At 41.9% G+C, this 21,940-nt stretch overlaps 1 protein-coding gene across 4 annotated transcripts in view; it reads left to right on the forward strand.

The window, feature by feature from the left end:
* PIK3CB (phosphatidylinositol-4,5-bisphosphate 3-kinase catalytic subunit beta) overlaps window positions 1–19,667 on the forward strand; it is a 129,256-nt gene extending 109,589 nt beyond the window's left edge. For all 4 annotated transcript variants that reach the window (XM_058421856.1, XM_040074911.2, XM_040074909.1 and 1 more), the window contains 11 exons: window positions 3,739–3,860; window positions 4,730–4,873; window positions 5,852–5,951; window positions 8,152–8,330; window positions 8,872–8,981; window positions 9,278–9,356; window positions 14,790–14,957; window positions 15,369–15,492; window positions 16,487–16,632; window positions 17,407–17,539; window positions 18,022–19,667. In XM_058421856.1, coding sequence (XP_058277839.1) covers window positions 3,739–3,860; window positions 4,730–4,873; window positions 5,852–5,951; window positions 8,152–8,330; window positions 8,872–8,981; window positions 9,278–9,356; window positions 14,790–14,957; window positions 15,369–15,492; window positions 16,487–16,632; window positions 17,407–17,539; window positions 18,022–18,159 — 1,443 coding nt within the window. In that variant the 3' untranslated portion in view covers window positions 18,160–19,667. The remainder of the gene's footprint in view (window positions 1–3,738; window positions 3,861–4,729; window positions 4,874–5,851; window positions 5,952–8,151; window positions 8,331–8,871; window positions 8,982–9,277; window positions 9,357–14,789; window positions 14,958–15,368; window positions 15,493–16,486; window positions 16,633–17,406; window positions 17,540–18,021) is intronic.
* Window positions 19,668–21,940: the final 2,273 nt, after the last annotated feature.

A 21,940-nucleotide genomic window follows, 5' to 3' on the forward strand; every position in this document is an offset into this window, starting at 1 on the left:
ATTGGATTGTTTTGGTCAGATTGTGTACAGAGAAGTTTGAGCCAAACTAAAAAAATCTGGCAAAGTTATCAAGTGCAGCACTCCTTCCAAGGGGTGGAGCCAGGCATTGTTCTGGTCTTCCTGACAGAATTCACATATAAATGATGCTCAGCTCCTTGCAAACCGCTACACTGAGATAATATTTATGTCTTTCCCTGAGTCCCATTTTTAAATTTTTCACTACCTTTTCTGATTTTTTTTTTTAACTTAGAGCTAAAAAGCATTTGCTGTAAAGGGTAATGACTGATGGTATAAAATTCTATTGCACCTTAATATTCTGGCTTTAACCTGTTACAAGCTACGTGTTCTTGGAAGAAAAGGCAGCCACTCCATGAAAAGCCATCTTCTGTCTATCCATCATGTGATTTTTGTGATTATTCAGTCAGAAATTTACTTTGCGCCAGCAGAGAGTTAATTTTCTGCTACATCCTTCCTACCAGATAGGTGTATATGTTCTGTGAACTTCTAAAAATAAATGGAATTTCATCCCAGCTCCTTGTCTGTGCCATGAACACCACAGTAACAAAATGAAGCACCTACATGTTCCTTGCTCACTTGTGGTCTTTCATGTGCAAGAATCCTTAGTAGTTCCATTACTTCTGAATTTATTGTTGATTATTAAAAGTTTCCTGGAAATCAAAAGTGTAGAAATACAAGCAGGCACTTGTTTGCTCCTTAAAATATGTGAAGGAAAAGGCATTCTGGGTGTTGGGGCTTTGAAATATGGCCCTTGGTGGCAGTTTTGAAAAGTTATTTGGAGTATGGATATTAGCTGACAGCTCAAAGCCCTTTACATTTGGAAACATTAAATATTTTATATGCATAAACCTTTTTATTTACACAGGTGGCTGAAAATATGTTGTTGTCTTGTTACTGTGTACTTTCTGGAAGGAATATAGTATTTATGTTTGCTTATCTATAGAAAATAGTGCAGTTTATATCATACTATTGGTTTTGACAGTGTGGAGAGTCTCTGAAAAATGAGATCTCACCTTAAACATGCTGAATAGTTCTGTAGTACATAGACATGTCTACTAATGATTTACTTTTTCAGGTAAAGCAAGATAGCCTCATGAATTTTAGGAATTCCAAAATTACCAGGATTCATAATTTACTTCCCATTAAAATTAAATATTTGCTGTACTAGCTGTAGTTGTCTGCTACAATGTGCATACTGTTGTACCAAAAGTTGTTTTAATGCCCATTTTTAGATGTATTTCAGTAAAAGTTTTGACACGCAAGGAGTTTAAAAAACCCCAAACACAATACAACAAAACCCAAGGAAGCAATCAAACATCAGCTGTTTATAAGAAAAAGCAATCAAACACCCACTGTTTGTAAGCAAATGGATTTAAAAACTATATTCCTGTTTTTATTAATGCAGCTTAAAAATAGTAGGACTCTTTTAGAAATGGACTCTCGTATGTGATTTTAGACTGTCTTTAATCTGTTCGTTCAGTGGTCCATGAAGTGATGTCCAGTGGATTCAAGCAGCTTTCCTGAATTATTTACCATTATTTCCCAAGCCCTCGATTAGCAGGATTTTAGTAGAACGGTTGCACAGAAGAAATTGCCCTTTCTGCTGCCATAACCTCCCTGCTCAGCAGAATAGCAGGGCAGAAGAACTTCTTAGGAGAGTTCAGAGGCAGTATTTCTTCTCAAAGCAGAGTTAAAACAAACCAAAACAATTAAAATAATTTTTTTAAAAATCCACTTGCTTTCACTGAAGTGACACCATCATTACTGGAAGTAGAGAAAGGACAAATGAAATACTTGAAATAACTGGGATAAAAATACTGTCCTGTGCTTAATTGTATTGTCTCATATAGTCTTGTTAGGGAAGAAATTGTGGTTATTTGTTGATAGAAGAAAATATTGATACACCGAGGCCAAATTCGAGTTTTCTCTGAAACATTGCATTGTTCATTCTCACTGTAACCACTATGCAATGATTTCAGCAAAGGGAGGAGCTCTGTATTTTCAAATCATCTTCCCAGTAAATGTGGACCATGATTTTCACTGCCTGATATATGAGGCATCTGGGGCCACTTGAGCTCATCATTTCTGACTATTTCAGGTTCCCCATTTCAATCACTCAGTATTAACAAAATGTCTCTATATTTTTGCTGGTTCTGCACCTGGTTTACGGTAGATTGTGTAGAAATTCTGATAGTTTTCTTTTGGATTCCATGACTGTCTGACAAGCAGAGCTGCTGTTTGCATTTGCAGTGTGTGCTTTGTGCATTAAATATATGATCAGGGTTAGTATTTCCTGCAAAATTTCAGTGCCAGTGTTCCTGCTATGGAAATGTTGGTGGCTGCAGTCCTTGACATCAGGACTGGCATCGTTGACCCTGACTGGGTCAGTAGATTTTGGAGTGTATTTTTGAGTGCGTTTTTCTGTGGGAATGTGACATCCATGTTTAAAACACCTTTTGCTTTACTTTACATCATTACAAATTGTGCTTGTGTCCATACCTCTATTTGCCCATGGAAAGAGTTTAGCTGATCCTTTCCTGTACTTCTGGAGCTGTAGCACAGCCCTGGCTTTGTACTGTGATTCATGCCCATTTCTTGCCTTCTGGATTTCACAAAAATGGTGACTCAATTCAGAATCTGCTGCCAAGGTGTATAAATGGTGTTATGAACGTGCCTCTTAAATGTGGGCTGAGAATGTGAACTCAGATTTGTCATACTGGAACTGGAAGCAGGATTGATGTGTGACAGAGCAGAAATAGTTTTTTCACTGCTCTAAAGTCATTATGAAATCCAGAGAAAAACAAGATCTTATTAATTATTTAGATTTTATATGTTGCTATTGAAATATAAAATAACCTTTGTTATCTAATTTCTAGAGAAGGGTATTATTATCATGACTTATTCCTACAGAAAGAAACATCTTGTGCTGTTGATACACTGCATTTATACTAATATGCACTTATATTAATGTGCATTAAAGTGTTTATTTGTGTTTATAGTGCACTGTTTCAGTGATACATCTCTATACATATTGCTCTCAGCAGATAGCTGTGAGCTTCAAAAAAATGCAATAACATCAGTTTATTTTGTGAGACCTCTAAATGTTGTTCTTTTTTCTTTTTGGTAGTCCAAAGTTATGCATCACTGTATTCTGTAATTTTTTTCCAGCACATTATTGTCATCAGTCTAGGGATTCTTTATTTGTTTTAATATCTAACCTAACTTTTTTTTTTTTTTTTTTTCCCAATTTAAGCTCATTACTATCCACAGTGAATGTTCAAAAAGGCTCCATCAGTTGAGGTGGACAAATACTTTTGGTAAAAAAAGCTTTCTCTCAACAAAAACGCTTTTCTTTTCCTTAGCAGAAAACTTTCACTGTTACCAAAAGGGTTGTATATTTATGAGAGCACTTAAAAAACATCTTATTTTATTGAATGTCTGTTTTTAAACCTTACGTACCTGGCGTTACCTAATTTTTGTTTACTGTGCATTGCGTCTGCATGTGAAGAAACAGGTTTTTCAGACTAAAAATAATCTGCATCATTTAGAAGCATGAGAAACTTAATGAGAAGTGGGCCCAGTTACCCCAAATTATTTCTCTCCTTTCTACTCCCCCATCCTCCCCCAGGGCAGCTGGTCACTATCTTCTGTTCATTTGGGTGCCTTTCTGAGCAGTGAGACCCACCTGTGTCCTTACTTGTCACCTTTTTCTTGGAACAGCTTCAGGCCCTCCTGCAGATCTGGCCCAAGCTGCTGCCCAGGGAGGCTTTGGAGCTGCTGGATTTCAATTACCCCGACCAGTACGTCAGGGAATATGCAGTGGGGTGTTTGAGGCAGATGAGGTAGGTGAGCGTTCCTGGGCTGCCAGGCTTTATTCCTTGTACTCACAGGAGAAAACAGCCACAAGGAGAAAGAGCTGAACATGCTGCCTGCCGTGCATAGGTGGCCAAATAAAGCAGTGTGATTTCTGATAGGCTCACTGGCAGCTAAATAAAACCACGCGATTCTGACACCTTGTAGGAAATGATGATTATTTTCTATGTTGCAAGGAGAACACCAGTGCACCTTTGTCCCAGAGAGGACTGGGTGTTCATCCCTTGAGAGTGAGAAACTCTGAGAAATGTTTTAATAACAAAGGGAGAAATATTGCTGGAGTCAATAACACCTGGCACCCAGCCACCTCCACTCTGGCATTTAATAGGAATGTGAAGTGCAGTATGTAATAAATAATGAGAGAATTACTGATTTGGTTTTGATTCACAGGAGCCTTCATTCTCTGCAGTTCTTCCCTTATTGCATTTCATTTGCTCTCCACTGTAACCTAGGGCAGGACTTGTGTAACATTATCATTACTGCACATTTCCTGTCCTTGAATTCTGAATTCTCTGTGGTGAATAGTTTAGTGATTAATTTTTAATGGTCAAGGATACACTCTTGGGGTAAAAAAAAAAAAATATTATTTTGACTTCTTTCAAATCCAAACAAGGAATTTGGCTGCTGGGCTATCCTGAGAATGCATCTGGAATTATTTCCACCTGGAAGTTGCACTAAGTTGTGTGTTGTTCTTCTCTGTGTGATGGAAAAATTGGGAGACACTGTTGGTATTGAACCAAATGCTCTCACTGTTGGATTTGTCATAGCACCTGAATTTCTGGAGTATCAGTAGTCTAGCTACTCTCTTACTAACTGCTTTTAATGTACCTCATTTCAGTGATGAAGAGCTCTCTCAGTATCTTCTCCAACTTGTGCAAGTCCTGAAGTATGAGCCTTTTCTGGATTGTGCACTCTCCAGGTTTCTCCTGGAAAGAGCACTCGGCAATAGGAGAATAGGACAGATGTTGTTCTGGCACCTGAGGTAGGAGATTTTCCTTTCATCTTTCTGAAACTTGAGCCTGATTGGATTTTCAAATATGATTTCTTGAGGATTTTTCTAAATGAGCCACTATCACAGTGCCCCACAAGTCCTCTTTAGTTCTTTGTGTTTGGCATCTGTAGATCAGAACTCTCATTAAAATTAAATTAGAGTGGTCTGTAATCTACCCTTGGATGAAAGCATTCCACACTGCATTCAGGTCTGTCTACCTGATGAGTTAGGTTTGTAAATACCCCTAGTGTTTGTTTTGGCTGTGGGTGCAGTAAAAGCACAGTATTTGTACCTCACAGTTGGGAAAAATTATTATTGTCGCAAGTCTAACAGAAAATAAAAGCTGTTCTGTGTGTTCTTGCTACTTTTGATGAGCAGTTTCGTGAATGGCAGAAGCCTTGCAGAATGGACTGGAATAGGTTGGATAGGTTGATTCTGTCTTTAGAACACAATATTTATTTTCTAGCTAAAAAGAGCAAGTTTTACATAAAAATGTTTTGAAGGATAGTTAGCTCTGATACAAAGTTCAGTGGTTTGTTTCAAAGTGTTCTCCTTCGGGCAAATTAGGCTTTTCCTTTACAAAGGTTGGAGAATGTGTGGTTTAGAGTCAGCCCTTCAGTGACTTCTCAGTGCTGCTCTGAATAGAAGAGGGTCCTAAAGCAGGTATTCAGTCACCACCTCTTGGCATGAACACTGCTGCCCGCAGAGCAGTCCTGGGCCTTGAAACAACCAAACTGGCCTGTCCTCATCATCTCCAGCACACAGGGGTTCTGGCATTTCCTAAGAAATCTGGCTTTCTGTTTCAGCTCTATGACCATGAGATGTTTTAATGTTTGATGCGACCATGAGATGTTTTAATGTTTGATGTGACCGTGAGGTGTTTTAATGTTTGTTCTGGGGTTTTTGAAGGACTGGAGTGATGCAGTTGTAGCAATGCTGTAGCCTGATGAGCAGCTTTTCCCCTTGCAGGTCGGAGGTTCACATCCCCGCTGTGTCGGTGCAGTTTGGTTTGATACTGGAGGCTTATTGCAGGGGGAGCGTGGCTCATATGAAGGTGCTGGCTAAACAGGTAGGGTCTTCCCTTTCCTGTCATCCTGACCTGTCCCAGCCTGCAACTCCATCCTTATTCCATTGCTCCTGGGAGGGGATATTGGCTGCCTTGACAAAGATGGGCAGTGCGGAGGAGAAGGAGGCATGAGTGACACGGAGTTAAAAGGGCTGGGTGATGGAGCAGCCTCCATGGCACAGAGCGTAGCCAGGACTGTGAGGCCTCAGGGAGCTGGTTTTACAGTTTTCTAGGACCTGTGAGACACCTTCAGCACTGTCTGTGTGTTCTAGACACTACAGAGACACTCTGGATTAGCTAGAGAAGGGCTTCTGTGCATTGCAAGTTTTTCTCCCTGTAAGGGTAGCTTGTTTTAAATTTTACCTATACTGCTCCAGGACTACTTCCTGCAGCTTTGGCTTTTGTTAAAAGGAGTTTCAAATCACCCAAATACTCATTTTAGTGTTACTATAGGCCTGTCATTTGCACACACAAAGAGAGAACAAAGTAGAGATATATTTGCTTTTAAATACCCTAATAAGTATGAGAGGTTTGCTTTTGAAAGCACCAATAATTGTATCAGCAGATCATTAAGAGACACTCACAAATCATGTTTGAAGTCTCTAATGCGGTTTTAGTGAGTTAATTTAGATTGTGATCTTAAAAATATTTGAAAAATGGTCTCTCTTTGGAGTTAAACTATTTACTGTATTAGGCCACAGAGAGTGACTCAGTGGATGAGTAACTGATGGTGGTGTTTGTCCGCATTGAAACTGTGCGTTGGAGCACGCGGAGCAGGGGGGTTCTGTTGTGCTCTTTATTGCTGCAGCTCACAGGACGTGGAAAAGACCATCTCTTCCATGTGTGCTCGTTAGCATTGTCAAAATCATGAAAAGAGTAGGTGGTGAAATGCTTTAAGCAATAGACCTAAGGTCAGTAAAGTTTTTGTGCACTTTACAGGAAGCAAATGTCAGTACAATCAAAGAAGGGGCAAAAAAATTCCCAACTGTGCAAACACGGAAGAAATTCAAAGTAGAAATACTTCAAAAAGTTCCTGTTTGTACAACACAGGTTCCATTTTGTTCCCTTGTCACTGATGTTTGTACAGGTCCTAGAATAGTGGAAAAGCAGAGAGCTTTTGGTTTTGACAGATGGCTGACCTGGCAGCTCTCCACTGCCCAGTTTTATAATCAAACTCCATACAATTTCCACAGCATCCTGCCTGGCAGGGTTCAGGCTGTGGGAGGGGTGAGTTTTGACTCAGCACCTTGTAAGTCAGGCTGAAGCTTCCTTGTATAGAAAAGAGCTTTCATAATTGTTATATTGCTGTTGTTTGTTAGAGAATCTGTGTATTGCTCAGCACCTTACTGATGCAGACATAGCTGTTTGTTCGAAGAACTATTTGGTCAAAAAGTTGCTTAGACGTACGAGTTGTATTTGCTGTATGCACTATCTAGGTTTGTCAAAGGGCTTTGCTCTGTCAGCGTTACACATTTACATCACCGGTTTCCTTAGAGATTTTGGAACAGTAAAAAACTTTGCAAAACAGAAGGGGAAAAAGGAGTTAAACCCACCTGTATTATTGCAAATAATTGCCTTGACTTTTTACACATCTCCTTAGTTGAGATGCTGTGATTTCAAGCACGTTAGCCAATTAAAGCTGTTATGTTCTGCCCGACTTGAGCAGGATTTTAATGACACACATTTAAGACTTTGCACTGTGAAAGTTGTCTGCAAGTGGTCACATGGCCGTGCCTTGTTGGATGCAACTTAATGTGAACAATGAAGTGTCTGCATCCACAGCTCATCTCGAGTACTGGCTCAGTTTGTTAGAGTATGAAATCATCAGTGTTTCTGTTACTTCAGAATGCCTAGGGGCACCTTTGTTATGTGCTTTGTTGAAACAGGAAACTAAAAATTGTACTTTGAAGAAGGAGTTTGTGTTAATGTGTCATACATTAAAATGACTCGTTCATTTTTTTTGGAAATGTTAAGTCGTGCTTTTAAAAGTGACTCAAAGCTTAGGAGCTTTCATCTCATTAGTGTCTCTGTTAATTACAAAAATGATATTTCTGAAACATCAGCAACTTAATTTCAGCCCATTATTTCCAGTTTTAAAAAGCTGTAGAATTATTTAGTATTTGATTTTGTTGTGAAATGGGATTTCGCATTGTTACATCTCAAATCAGAGCAATAACTCTAAATAATAAAAAATCTCTTTCAGGTGGAAGCCCTCAATAAAATGAAGACTTTAAATAGTCTAATTAAGCTGAATGCCATGAAGCAAAGCAAAGCAAAAGGCAAAGATGCAATGCATACGTGTTTGAAACAAAATGCTTACAGAGAAGCACTTTCTGACCTCCAGTCTCCTCTGAATCCTTCTGTTATCCTCTCAGAACTGCAGTAAGTAAATAATGAGCACAATTTCACTGTAGCTTTGCATGAAACAGTAGAGCAGGAACACACTTGAGTCTGAACTTCTCTGCATTGTTCAGCCTGTGCTGCCACAGGGAACTTCAATAGGGACAGAAGCACTGCTGGGCATCTTCTGAAGCTAAGATATCAGTTAAATTAGAAGATTTTTGTGATCCACCATGAAACTTAATACTGTCTTAGTCATCAGAACTTTTCACTTAAATATAAAGTCTAAAAATTGATGGGAAAGGATATAAAGAAAACAATTTTCTCTGAAAATGAGGGTGCTTGATTCAAGCAGTAGAGACACATTCAGCAGTCAGTATCAAATACACTGCACATGTAACAAATGTGTTCAGAGCTTGGTGAGTGCTCATGGCATAGCAGCAGAACGAAAGCTGAGAGAGCATTTAAGTACTCCCAGACTGGAAGTCTACATGTTCTCTTATGTTCTGAACATCTGAATGTTTAGATCTTTTCAGGTGAATTATTCCTATTTGACAAAAACTTCTGTTGTGTTTTCCTCTAGTGTTGAGAAGTGTAGATATATGGATTCTAAAATGAAGCCTCTCTGGATAGTGTACAACAACAAAATGTTTGGAGGAGATCTTGTAGGGATCATCTTTAAAAATGGTGATGGTAAGCAATGCTAAGAAACTTTCAATTTTTTCTTTTCCTTCTTCATTGGCATGTTTGCACTTGAGGTGTATTATGCTATATTGTCATAATGTAAACATGGATTACTCTGACATCAGTAAACAAATGAAGCATCTTCTGAGTTTCAAAGCACAGACACTGCCAGTCAGGACCATGTAATTGTGATGAATAGCACTTTAACTCTTAGGCTGGGTATTTTTAGATCCCTTTTTCTGAAGGCCTTGGAAATTTGAGGAAGTTTGTGAGGAATTGAAGCAGTGGTGTCCCTTTTGTTGCAGATCTCCGACAGGACATGTTGACGCTCCAGATTCTGCGCTTGATGGACATTCTGTGGAAAGAGGCTGGCCTGGATCTCCGGTAAGGATCTCCCAAGGGCTGCTTTGTTTGGATGGAGGGTCTGCTTTTAGAAATAAAGCTTTCCTGTTTTAGGCACCTTCCCCACTGTCCTCTTTCTAGACATCTGTCAGGGTGCCCAGACATTGCAGCTGTCACGGCCAAGGTGAGCAGGCTGTGGGAGGCGTTACCTCACTCCTCCTGCTGTGAGCAGAGCTCTCATTGCTACTCACACCAGCACTTACAGCTCTGGGAGCATCTGCAACTCTGAGGTCACTTTCTCTTCTTGGTAAAACACTGTTTGGATGCCACAATGCATTTTTCTGACCAGAAATGTCTCTGTATCTTCCAAAGTCTCTTGCAAAGCAGCTTTCTTTCTTCGGTATGCTCGATAAGGTAAACATGACTGCTTTGAACAAATACTGGAATATTCCTAAGAGCAACAGTATCAGTCATTTCTCAGTGTTATCGCACAACCCTCTAGTACATGGGAAACTTTTCCACCCGAATTTATGAACCGGTTTTAGGTAATATACTTCACAAATTCTAGTTTGACTTTAGGAGAGTAGTCCTAAAGAAGGTACAGGGTATCACATTATTAGAAACCATTTTTAGCTATAAACTAAATTTTGTATGCCTGTGTAAGAGCTGAAATTTTCTGTGTTTAAATGTTGTTTAGAAGTCTAGAAGTACTTCTATTTAAATATTGTCTGAAATACTTAATTTAGATTCTCGGAGCTCTTTTGAAATTTTTTATGGTTCAAGTATAGTAGTGGGAACTACATACGACATAATATCAGCACAGGTAAGTAAAATTATCAACTTCTTACTTAGAATGCTTAAGGAAAGGTGTGAATATGAAATACTAATTGTTTCTGGAAAGGTACATTTGTGATGAGATTGTTGAACGTGTGTGAAGTTGAACACTGACTTGAGGAAGCCTTAGGTCATTTCTGTCATTATAAATTGACTGTGAGAGCGATCCAGCATTTGGGGCAAGGACAGCCTCTGGCAGCTGTGGAATCCCAGATGAGACATTCCTCAGTAGCTGCCTTCCCAGAAGCTGTTTGTGGTTCCAGCGTGGGCCACACACCATCCCTAGCAAACAGGAACAGTGATTAGAGTCATCAAATATGCTTTTCCTGACTAAGGCATTTTTTTAAAACGCGACAAAGGAAAACCAAAATGTAGCTCTGATGTCCAAGATTTTTCTTAAAACTCTGTGAGGAAAAAAAGTAGAAAGGGGAAGCTCCTAGTGAGAATTGAAGTTCTATATTTGGCCTCTTCAATTTGTTTGTTTAACTGGGAGCATCTTCCTTCCATTCATCCTGTCATAGTTACCATTATGAAATAAAATCCTGGGATTGAGGCAGGGTTACAGTTCAGTGTCTGTCAAAGGGATTAATCAGACACTTGGCAAGAGAAGGCTCTGAAATGACCTTCCATAGGAAGAGAATTGGACAGAACAGCACTCAGAACACCCAGAGCAGGAGGGCACAGCCATGAGGGTGAGGCTTTGGCATCTCCGTGTTCTTGGCCTGCATGTCTCTCAAAAAGAGACAACTCCAGAATCTATGAGCCAGCAGTGTGGAGTGAGTTCTTTGCCATGTTTATGAGTCAGAACTCAGTGGTTACTTTTTGCTTGGGTGAGAGGCATGGTCTCAGCTGAAAAAGTAGCGTCAAAGAGCTGCTTTCCTGAAAAATGCAGTGTCATGTGCCCATACCAGTGAGTGCTGTCTTTGCTTCTTGCCCTGTATCATCCTTAGTTTCCCTGAAGTTATTTCCATTTGTGGATGCACAATGGATTTTGCACTTCTCATTTTTCCACTGCAGAGAGTCTGGTAATTCCATCCAAGTAGAAGCAGGGCTTCTCACTTGTGCCAGCAGTTTCAGAGCAGCTCTTGGTGCTGCCTCTCCCCATCAGTTGTGTTTTGCCACAAGCAGATTGTCCAGCTTCCACGGGGCCATGGATCAAATGGCAGCCAATGCACTACTGAGCTGGGGGCAGCATCAGTTCCCTTCTAATTGCAATCCACACTCAGTTCTCTAGCAGTGATTGAAAATGAAACCTTAGCTCAGTCTGTGTCTAAAGCAAGCACGATATTCCTGGTGGGATTTCTCAGCCCTAGAGAGGAACACCAAATCCATATTGATTTTGAGAGCTGAAGGAGGAGAAATGTTTGTTTGTTTAATTGCCAGCTGATTTGTCTCGTGGGTTACAAACAGGACAGGGGGTGTATCAGAGGGGGGACACTTGTGTGCAGGAGGATGGCACCATGTGCTCCTGTAGGTCCTTCATCCTGGGCCCTCCCTGCGTGCACTCAGCTGAGGAGAGCCTGGGGTGTAGGATGGATCTGCTTCCCAGAACAGAACCAACACCCAGACAAACACTGACACTCACAGGAGCCTGCCTCGGGTCAGTTCACCTCAAACATCATCCAAGTAGCAGAGAGAAATGAACAAAGCAAATAGTATGGTTTTTAGTTAATCCCCACACCTTCATTTCTAAGACAAACTTGTACCTGAACACTGAGCAGGAAATAGATGGCATATTACAAATACATGTCACAGCAGAGGAGCACAACCTCTCTCTTCCCAAGGATGCCACGGGGTCTGTGGTGCTGCACATCTCGGGAAAATCCTTGCATCAGAAAGTGTTTGGGCTGCTTTACCTCTGTTACAGCATCAAAGTTGTGTTAATGGAGAAATGAGTAAAGTAACAGCAACAGAAAATCATGAATTTGAGGAGTTTGATCGATGCCAAGTCACTTTTGCTGCAGTAAATAGTTATAAAAGTATTTACTACTTGGTTACTTTTTGACCAGATACAGGACATTCTCCAAAACACTTTTGTTTCAGTGCCTGTCTACAGTAGGTTTTCATCTCCCTTACTTGTGTGAGATCTGAGGTTAATGGCTGTGTATGAGTGAAATCAGAGTTCACATACATTCTTAAATATGTATTTGTTACAACTCTTAAGCATGTCATAATTGTTGAAGTATTGGACCTGAAGTTACTGAGAATGTGTTGATTATTCACCAGTATTTTGTGTGTATTTGGAAGGGCACTGCTTTGATGAATTAAACACTTGAAATAAAGAGCAGTTTTAAATGAGTGAAGAGAATTTTCTGTCCTAGCCAGGATTTCAGTATTGATCTGTCCATGGCTTTTGCTGGCTTTAAAAAGCTGGGAGCATATCCTGCTGACAGATGCTGCAGTCAGAAAGACCAGGATGAGATGGAAAGGGCCCAGAGGATTTGTCCCTAACTTGACTCCTGTCAAACTGTCTCTCTGACAAGGATGTTTTTTCCTGCAGTTGTAAGCACACAGCCCTCCAGGGGCTGGAGGCTTTCATCATTGCCTGCTTTTGAAGGGGAAGTTGTTGGCCGTGTGCCCGGTTCAGCCGCGAGCAGGGTGGGTTGCAGTGCCATGGAAGGAGGCCAGCGTGCACTTTAACCTGGCCGGCTTTGGCTCCCAGTTGTGGTGTGGTGATAAGGATGGGCAGAGCTTCCCTGTGCCCAGGGGCAGTCCCAGCCACCCTCCTGCTCCTGGAGAGTCCTGCTCCGGGGACAGGGCTGGCACTGGGCAGTGCTCAGCATTGAAATGGGAAGAACGTTCCAAGCCTGCACTTCTGCTGCTGTTTTGAAGTTGAGTGCTCTTGAAATACCCTGTTGAATCTGGTTTTCAGTGCACTTTCTTGTCAGTAGGGAAGAATCCTAGCCTATATCGTTACTGCTTCTGATGCGTTAGGATTTTAGCTTTTATATTTTTCAGATCCTGTACTGCTTTAGGGTACAACTCTAAACTCCATATAGAGTGCTAGTTACTGTCTTCACATTTTGATCAGACAAAACAATCCCTTTAGACCTGAAACTCAAGGACACCCTACAGCTTCAGGCCCTGAAAAGTATTAAAAAAAGTGAACTGGTGGGGGGGGGAACAAACTGGGGGTGAATGACTTCATTGCCTGAAGCTGTAATTGGAGCATTCACCCCTGAGGTGCAAATTAATCAAACTTATAATTGTCTGAAAAACTCCTGGCCATCATCCACCTTGGGTGTGGCCTCCGGGAGGCTCTGATTGCCCAAGGTGTATCTGTTGAAGGCCTTTAATAAATATCCACTTTATTCTCTTAATCTGGTCTGGCCTCTGTTCTAGGGAGCCACTCCAAGGCATCACTACCTGCACCACTTCGGTTGTGTTATACCTTTGGTGGAGAAACTGCTCAGTTCCCTGATAGCTATAAGGCAAAAAAATTGTGTTTAATTTTGTAAGGAATTTTATTTCTTTTTCGTTCATGGCTTTGGATTATGGGCTGGGTCAGTTAAGAGATGTGGTTATGCTTCGTAGCAATCAAACTTAGTATCTTACATTAAACTTAATATATTAAAGTTTACATATATATATATAAAAATATATCATTTTATATATAAATACTATTGACAGCTTCACCAGCAGTATTTTTTCTTTATATATATCCATGTGTGTATGTATGTATGTCTGAAGGCACACACATCAATTTTAGTATGTCCTACGGTTGCTTTATACAGCTCTGTAAGTCAGTGAGTGCTGGTCTAAACCTTGTGTGCTGCAGTGTAGATTTTTGTTGGTATTCATTCTCTTATCCATGCACCATGACCACAATTGAGGTGATATCCTTGGCCTGAGCTGCCTGGCACAAGAGCAGACACCTTAATTTGTGATGCATTGCCTTTGAAAAGTTTGCTGTGAGTTTCCATTGTACGTGCTGAGCTCCCATCCCATGGGGTGTTGCTGTTCTGTTTAGCTTTCTAAGCACCTGGAGGGAGGAAATGTATTGGAAAAAAACCCACTTACCTATTTATATACATCTCTCCTTGATTTCCATCTTTAACTGTGTCTCATTGTAGTGACATGGTAAGAGGCATTTTCACTGGTCACAGTGTGTGAATGCACAGGTGTGTTCTGAGATACCAAGCCAGTTAGGAGATGTATTCCTGTTTTCCATTGGGTTTATATGCTTCAGTTTAGTAAGAGCTGGAAAACGTTCTTTATGTTAATATTTAGAAGGATTTCTAGCATCTTCCTTTGAAGTAGGAAGAAGGTGGAAAAGGATAAGATCCTCTTTTGTATTTCCAGCAATAGTTTATGGGGAATGAACTGGAGCAGGTCAGGGTCTGTCCGGGCAGGAACTCACAAATGCGGGCACAGGGCTCCCTCTGTGGCTCATCTGGGGAAGTTACAAGAAAAATGGATTCGAGTAAAAAGGTAAAATTAGGCTTTTAAAAATGTCTCTCTTTTTTGCATCTATGTACATAATAGGAATAATAAACTTTTTAAATTTCTGGTCTTTTACCTTTACAAGCAATTCCTGTATATTACCCTTTGAGAGTTTACTGTTCACGTGGGTATTCAGCCATGTACACTAAAGAAATATCTTGCTGTTTGAGGTTCTGACACGGTTCTGTTCACTTGCAGGATATTGCCCTATGGCTGTTTAGCGACTGGAGATCACTCTGGCCTCATTGAGGCTGTTTCTAGTTCGGAAACCATTGCTGACATTCAGTTAAACAGCAGCAACGTTGCTGCAGCTGCTGCCTTCAACAAGGACGCGCTCTTGAACTGGCTGAAGGAATACAATTTAGGGTAATTTCTACAGTTATTCTCTCCGCTATAGTATAAGCTACAAGATTTCTCTGAAGTTCCACTTTCAGTGTTGAGGAAGGTGTGGTTTCTTGCTAAATGTTTTTCTAGCGTGTGAAATTCTGCCTGAGATTCATGGTACCCTTGGCCCTGGCTTTTGCAGCATTTTGGCTGCGTGCTGTTGAGTGAGTTATATTAAATTTAGCAGCACAAACAAACCCAAGAAAACTGCGTGGGTCTCAAGCCTTGGGGTTGCCTTCCATGTTGCTTGTTCTCCATAGCTATACAGTATTTTTTTCTCAAGTAATTCTGGTTTTACAGCATCCTAATGGACAAGCAAAAATCCTCTCTGAGGTCAAGGCATGACATGAATTCCAGCAGTGTGCATTAAAACAATTTTCTCTGTGGTTCCAGAGAGGACTTGGATCGAGCCATTGAAGAATTTACTCTCTCTTGTGCTGGCTACTGTGTAGCTACGTATGTGCTGGGAATCGGTGACAGACACAGTGACAATATCATGGTCAGGAAAAACGGGCAGGTAAAAATCCATTCTGTAGGCAGAATGCCTTTGGTGTGCAAGAGTTCTCTTGAGAACTTGTGATTTCTTTAGTGCCTTGGTGAAAGGAAAGCCACCCATGGTTAGAACTGATGTCTGTGGTTCACTAAGGCTTGGAGAGAGCTTCAAGGAAAGGGAATGTAATACTGGGGGAAGGACAGAGCAAAGCCTGGTCCATCAGCAATTCTGTATGGAGAGAGGCTGTTCTGTAGAGCTTTTACAGAACATCCAAGAGGCCTTTTAATGGTTCAGATTCAGACCGCCCCTAAAAGTCCATGAATTGCATTTTAGAGCCGTGTGGTTTCCCTGAAGTGAGTCTGTGCCACTCAGCCCTGCAGAAATGCTCAGGGTGGAACCCAGCACCAGCACAATGCTGTGCACTCACAATCGGGGGGAGCTCCTAAACATGTGTTTTCTTAAGTGTTACTCTGTAATGTAACTTGTCTGATTTAATTGAAATTATCCTGCCTAGAAACCCAGTAAGTGTTGTAAAACTGAGCGTTTTACAGACATTTGCAGTATTCTTTAAAGTTTGTACCTCCTGGAAGAAAGCTGCAGTGCCCTTATCCTCGATTCTGACATGGGGAACTGCCACAGGTTAATTTGGCTCTGCTACCTTTGCCTCTGTCCTTGTGTGGGAAGGCCTTGGATGTGATGATGTTGAACCTCGTGGCCTCATCCTTGGGCTCATTTTTGTCTGATACTGCCACCAGGATGTTTCATGGCAGCAACAACTTAAACCTGAGCGAATCTTTTGCTGCAGTGGTCACACATGAGTGCATGGATGTTACTACTGACGTTCGATCTTGAAGTGTTTTAAAACCAAATACTCCCAAAGGGTTGGAACCACAGGTTTTGGAGAGTCACATTAGGAGTTAACTGTTCTTGATACCAGCATCCTGTAGAGGTATTAGAAAAGTGACACATTTTGCTGGAGAAATTAGTTTTCACTTTGTTTGTCTGTTTGTTTTTTTAGCTCTTTCACATAGATTTTGGGCATATTCTTGGGAACTTTAAGTCCAAGTTTGGAATTAAAAGGGAACGGGTACCTTTCATACTCACCTATGATTTCATTCATGTTATTCAACAAGGAAAAACAGGGAACACTGAAAAATTTGGCAGGTGAGTGTTATTTTGTTCTGTTTCTAATTGAGATTATAATTTCCAGCATGCCAGAACCTACCCGGGGTTGGTTTGCTCATTTACACCTGTGTGGAAGTGTGCCAACATGCATTTACAGGACTGCCTGCTGCTCTCCCTGAGCTGGAATGTCACAGATTACTTCAGAACCAGAAGCTGCAGCTCTGCAGTTGCTTTTGATCTCCCACAGCAGGAGGTGGCAGGTTCTGCTGGGCTCAGCTCTGGCTTCAGCAGCTCAGGGCTCTGCTGTTCAAGCAGGATGCAGCACTGCCCTTAGGAGCAGGCTCCCTTCTGCCCTCCCTGTCCATCAGGGCATGTTTATTGTGCTGCCCCTTGCTTGGATGCTTGGCCCTGAGGAGTCACATGTTCATGATCCACTGGCAGCTGCGTCAGTTTTGACCACAGAATGAATTAGAAAAGACGATTAGAGGGACTGCAGTAGAGCTTTGGCTTTTCCACTGTAGCCTACCATATAGGATCATCAGGGCATTTCAGCCAATAAATTCTCAGAGAGGTGGGACCATGACCTCTGGCACTTTTGTTCTTTCTGAGGAGCAGCTGGTGGTGTTGCGTACTGAGGGCTTGCTGGGCAGACGCTGGACGTGTTTGTGAGCATGCACGAGGGGTTCTGCAGGCGTCTCTGTCCTCTCTGTGCTGTGTTCCAGAGTCTGTATTTGTGAGAGCAGGTGACAGATTCTGGTTGCAGGGATTTCCACGTGTGTAACTCTCCCTTTGTGCTCCTTGTGTGTCGCACAGGTTCCGGCAGTACTGTGAGGAAGCCTACCTGATCCTGCGCAAGCACGGCAACCTATTTATTACCCTCTTTGCACTGATGCTGACTGCAGGGCTGCCAGAGCTCACCTCTGTCAAGGACATCCAGTATCTCAAGGTAAAGTAAGAGCTACAGCTCAGCAGGACTCAGCATTTTTCCAGGACGTGATTTTTTGATTCCAAGATTCATACATTTCCGTTTTCCATTTCTGTCGAGATTTCCACACGGTCCTTGAAGTTTTCTTTTTTGGCTCTACGGAACAAGGTCTGTAGTCAGGCCTGGTGCTCATAGGATGAGTTCAGGATCCCACATCTGTGCATCTTAAGTGGACTCATCTCAGGGGTATTTTACATCCTGGCTCATGGACAAAACACAGACCTGGAAATGTGAAAATGATTTGCTTCATTCCTTTTCAGTTTTATCTTTAAACCCAGGAAGATGTATTATTTAAACCAACTGATGGATTGCTCAATGAGTAGTAAGTGAAAAAGTGTCAAAGGAGAACAAAAACACACTGTGGCTTGTGTTGAAAGGTGAGGGAGGTTTTTTAACTATGCTCTTTAAAATTCCTGACAGTCCTTGTTTCCCTCTTGCCTTAGGACTCCCTCGCCTTAGGGAAGAGTGAGGAAGAAGCACTAAAACAGTTCAAGCAAAAGTTTGATGAAGCTCTGCGGGAAAGTTGGACTACTAAAGTGAACTGGATGGCTCACACTGTCAGAAAAGATTACAGGTCCTAGGAGACTCTGGCATTTGCACTAAGCTGAAGGTTACCTTGATGAGCGTTTGAAGGGTTTCTGTCGTACGGACCAACAGAACTTCAGGAGGCGCTGGGACAGCGCTCTGAGGCACAGCGTGGTTCTTGGGGAGCCCCACACAGGGCCAGCAGATGGACCCTGATCCTGATGGGTCCCTTCCAACTCAGCACATTCTGTGATTCTATCAACTGATCCAAAACAAGAGAGGAAATGACACTGAAAACAAGTGGACTGAAATAATTCCTGAGTCTTTTGCACTCTGCTTCTGAATGCTTGATTCCAAGACTGTCTCTACAGTTAGTGAACATCCTGGATAATCAATTCCTGCTGACTTTGCACGCTGAGAGCTACTAGGCATTTTTAAAAATTCTTTGGTACTTTATGGAGGTGTAAATATTTGTTTTTATACGTTAGGGTAATGTGCTCTAACATATCCTTGTAAGGTTTGAAGACCTCTGACAGAACTGTTCTTTGTTCAAAGTTAGGACTTGAAGAGTAATTTTTTTTTTTTTAATATATCCTAATCTGGCTAAAAAATGAGCATATTGTGTATATTTTTCATATGACCTCTGCCCTACTGTCACAGATGCATTAATTCTACTGTAAATAGCAGCCATGGTATCACTGTACTGCAGGGAGCTGCTTCATGTCTGTGCTGCTGCTGAAGGAAGAAAGAGAATTAAGGGTGTTTCGAGGGTGGGGGAGACCTCTGACAGATGTGATGCAGCATGTTCAGGGTTGCACAATTTTGTTCCTCTGACTTAACACACAAAAGAAGCCCTTCAGAATGAGGAAGGTTAGGCCAATTCCAAACGTGCCTGAGAATCCCTCGTTGGTTACAGTCTCCCACTCAGCCTCTGGGGCTTTGCCTTCTGCTCCCAGAGAGGCACAATTTGGTTTGGTTCCGGCAAGAAGCGCCTTCCAGCCTTACACTGAAATTCCTATCTCAGATCAGTCCTTCCCTGCAAAATGTACTGCCCTATGTAAGGGATGTTTTCATTAAATATACTGCACAAAGTGATTTTTAGAGCATACATGCCAAAAACCACAACTGGTTGGAGAAGCAAGAGTTTGTGGGAAAAGATCATTCCGCAGAACACCAATGCAGTCACTGATCTTCTCTCTGTATTTATTAAAAGCTTGCAGTAATGTTGCTTTACCAAGATATATATGTTGAAGATGGTTGCTGAAGAAACTGGATTTGTTTTAATTTATTTAGCAAGGTACCAGGCTTTTAGGTGCTTAAACGGAGAGCAAATTTGTTATGTGCAATAGGGAACTGCTGGTTAAAAGATGTAACAAACTGTTCCTGAACATCAGCAAGAGAGGTTTAACTACTGCTTGTTCTCCAAGGAACACTGGTAGCTCTTGATTCTAGTGGATGTTTGAAAGAGAATTAAACATATATATTTACTTTTTGACTAAACACTTGTTCTGCATAGAAATGTTGGATGATGTAGGAATTTAATTAAAGTTGGTTTTACTTTGTTGAGAGTGGTTTGGGTTTTTTTGGTTTTTGGGGTTTTTTTTTTGGTTTGGGGATTCCTTGTTTATTTTACAGGTTAAGAACTTACCTGGAGTCAGGGTGGCTTTGTGTGTGGGGAATTGATTCTCTTGTCCTCATCCTATGGGCTTATCTGTCTGAAAAGACTTCTGCCTCCAGAATATTCTAAAAGTAACAAGTGGTTGGTTTTGTTGGGTTTAGTGTTAGTTTTTTTATATACAAAATAGTAGCATTTATTATTATAACATATATTAACAGTGTGCCATGTCATTTATTATTATTATTATTATTATTATTATTATTATTATTATTATTATTATTATTTCTATAGCAGATGGCGAGAAAATTAAAAAGAGACTACGTTGCAGGTGACAGCTCTGAAAAAGTAATCTCATCCTCAGGTAATTCACAGGACGTGAGTTTGCATAAGGAGCCATTCCTGGACATGTTCCATTTTTCTGTGAGACAGAGCACTTGGATCTCTCTGGTCTTGTTGAGGGAAGACATCGGCTTTTCCAGAACTTTGAGATGAAGTTGGCGGGCGCACCCCGGCTGCCTGGAGCTGGTGTGCGTGGGCTCTGACAGGAGGGGGCACAGTGACATCTGCATTTCCTTTATTTCCCTAGCTCCAAGGGCAGCTGGGTTCCATGTCCCAGCCCAGCCTTCCTGTGGGACTGGAAACGGGTGGCTCAAGGCTGTGCCTCAGGCTCCCCTGCACCTCTGCAGGTGAGAGCTGCAAGGCTGTGCCTCAGGCTCCCCTGCACCTCTGCAGGTGAGAGCTGCAAGGCTGTGCCTCAGAGCTGTGCCTCAGGCTCCGCTGCACCTCTGCAGGTGAGAGCTGCAAGGCTGTGCCTCAGAGCTGTGCCCCAGGCTCCCCTGCACCTCTGCAGGTGAGAGCTGCAAGGCTGTGCCTCAGAGCTGTGCCTCAGGCTCCCCTGCACCTCTGCAGGTGAGAGCTGCAAGGCTGTGCCTCAGAGCTGTGCCTCAGGCTCCCCTGCACCTCTGCAGGTGAGAGCTGCAAGGCTGTGCCTCAGAGCTGTGCCTCAGGCTCCCCTGCAGCACTGCAGGTGAGAGCTGCAAGGCTGTGCCTCAGAGCTGTGCCCCAGGCTCCCCTGCACCACTGCAGGTGAGAGCTGCAAGGCTGTGCCTCAGTCTCCCCTGCACCACTGCAGGTGAGAGCTGTGACCTCCAGGTGCAGGAACACCTTCCCTGCCTCCAGCACCACCGGGGGTACTTTCCCCACGCCCTGGGGAAAGAGCTTTTGTGCTGGTTGAGGGGATTTGGGATGCGACTTTAATGCAGGTTACAAAAGTACTTGAGATGGTGAGAAAATCCCATCGCCTCTGTTCCTTGAGGAATATTTAGGGGTGATTAGGAAATGCCACTTCTGCTCAGTGTTTGTGTTGGTTAATAGCCCTTCAATGACTCTGTTTTGTTTGGTTGTCTTTACCTTCTCTATGTTTACTCTTGGCAATTAATTAACAAGAATGGGGAAAGAAAGTTAGAGCCGAGTTAAATGGTCTGGTTCTGTGTTTGGCAGCAAAGACAATGAAGCATTTTCCTCCTGTGAATTGATCTTCAAATGGCTGAGAAGATTCCCCTCTCCCAGGAATGCTCCCCAGGCTGACCTCTCAGGGCTGAACCTGGCAGGAGGCAGCATTTACCAGGGGACCAAAGCTGATTTTGTGATGATACTTTCACGTTAAGTTTTGAGCCGAGTCCTGGTTTGCTGAATTGGGTTAGTAAATAGGTCATCACTTTCCTTAGTTTTCATCGTACTTGCTACAGCCTGTGGCATACCGAAGTCCATTCAGAAAACAAACAAACAGATAAATGGACTGCTTCATGAAATGTCAAATGAGAGAAAGTGTCCTCCGCTGTTTGTCATCCAAGAGAAAACGCGATTTTGGCACATCAGTCCATTGATTATTTCTGTATTTTCCTCCCAATATCCAGCTCTAATACTAAATTGGTAAGTTAATTTGGGCTGATTTAGAACATTTTAGTTTAGCCTAGTTTCTGAATTCAGAAGTCATCAAATGGTTAGATTATAGTAAGAGAATTTAAAACTTTTGTGTTGAACCTTCAGGTCACATAGTCTCATGTTCATTACCTTTCTTGGTATATGTCCACTGGAAAAATGACTTCCTTCTCAAGGCCTTCATTGTTATCTGGCAGAGGGGAAAGCTGCCTGGGCTGCTTTAAAAACCACAGCTGAAATTTGGTACATGCAGTGTGTAAAATATCTTTATTTGTTCT

Source organism: Hirundo rustica, chromosome 10, assembly GCF_015227805.2.
Source record: "Hirundo rustica isolate bHirRus1 chromosome 10, bHirRus1.pri.v3, whole genome shotgun sequence".
NCBI lineage: Eukaryota > Metazoa > Chordata > Aves > Passeriformes > Hirundinidae > Hirundo > Hirundo rustica.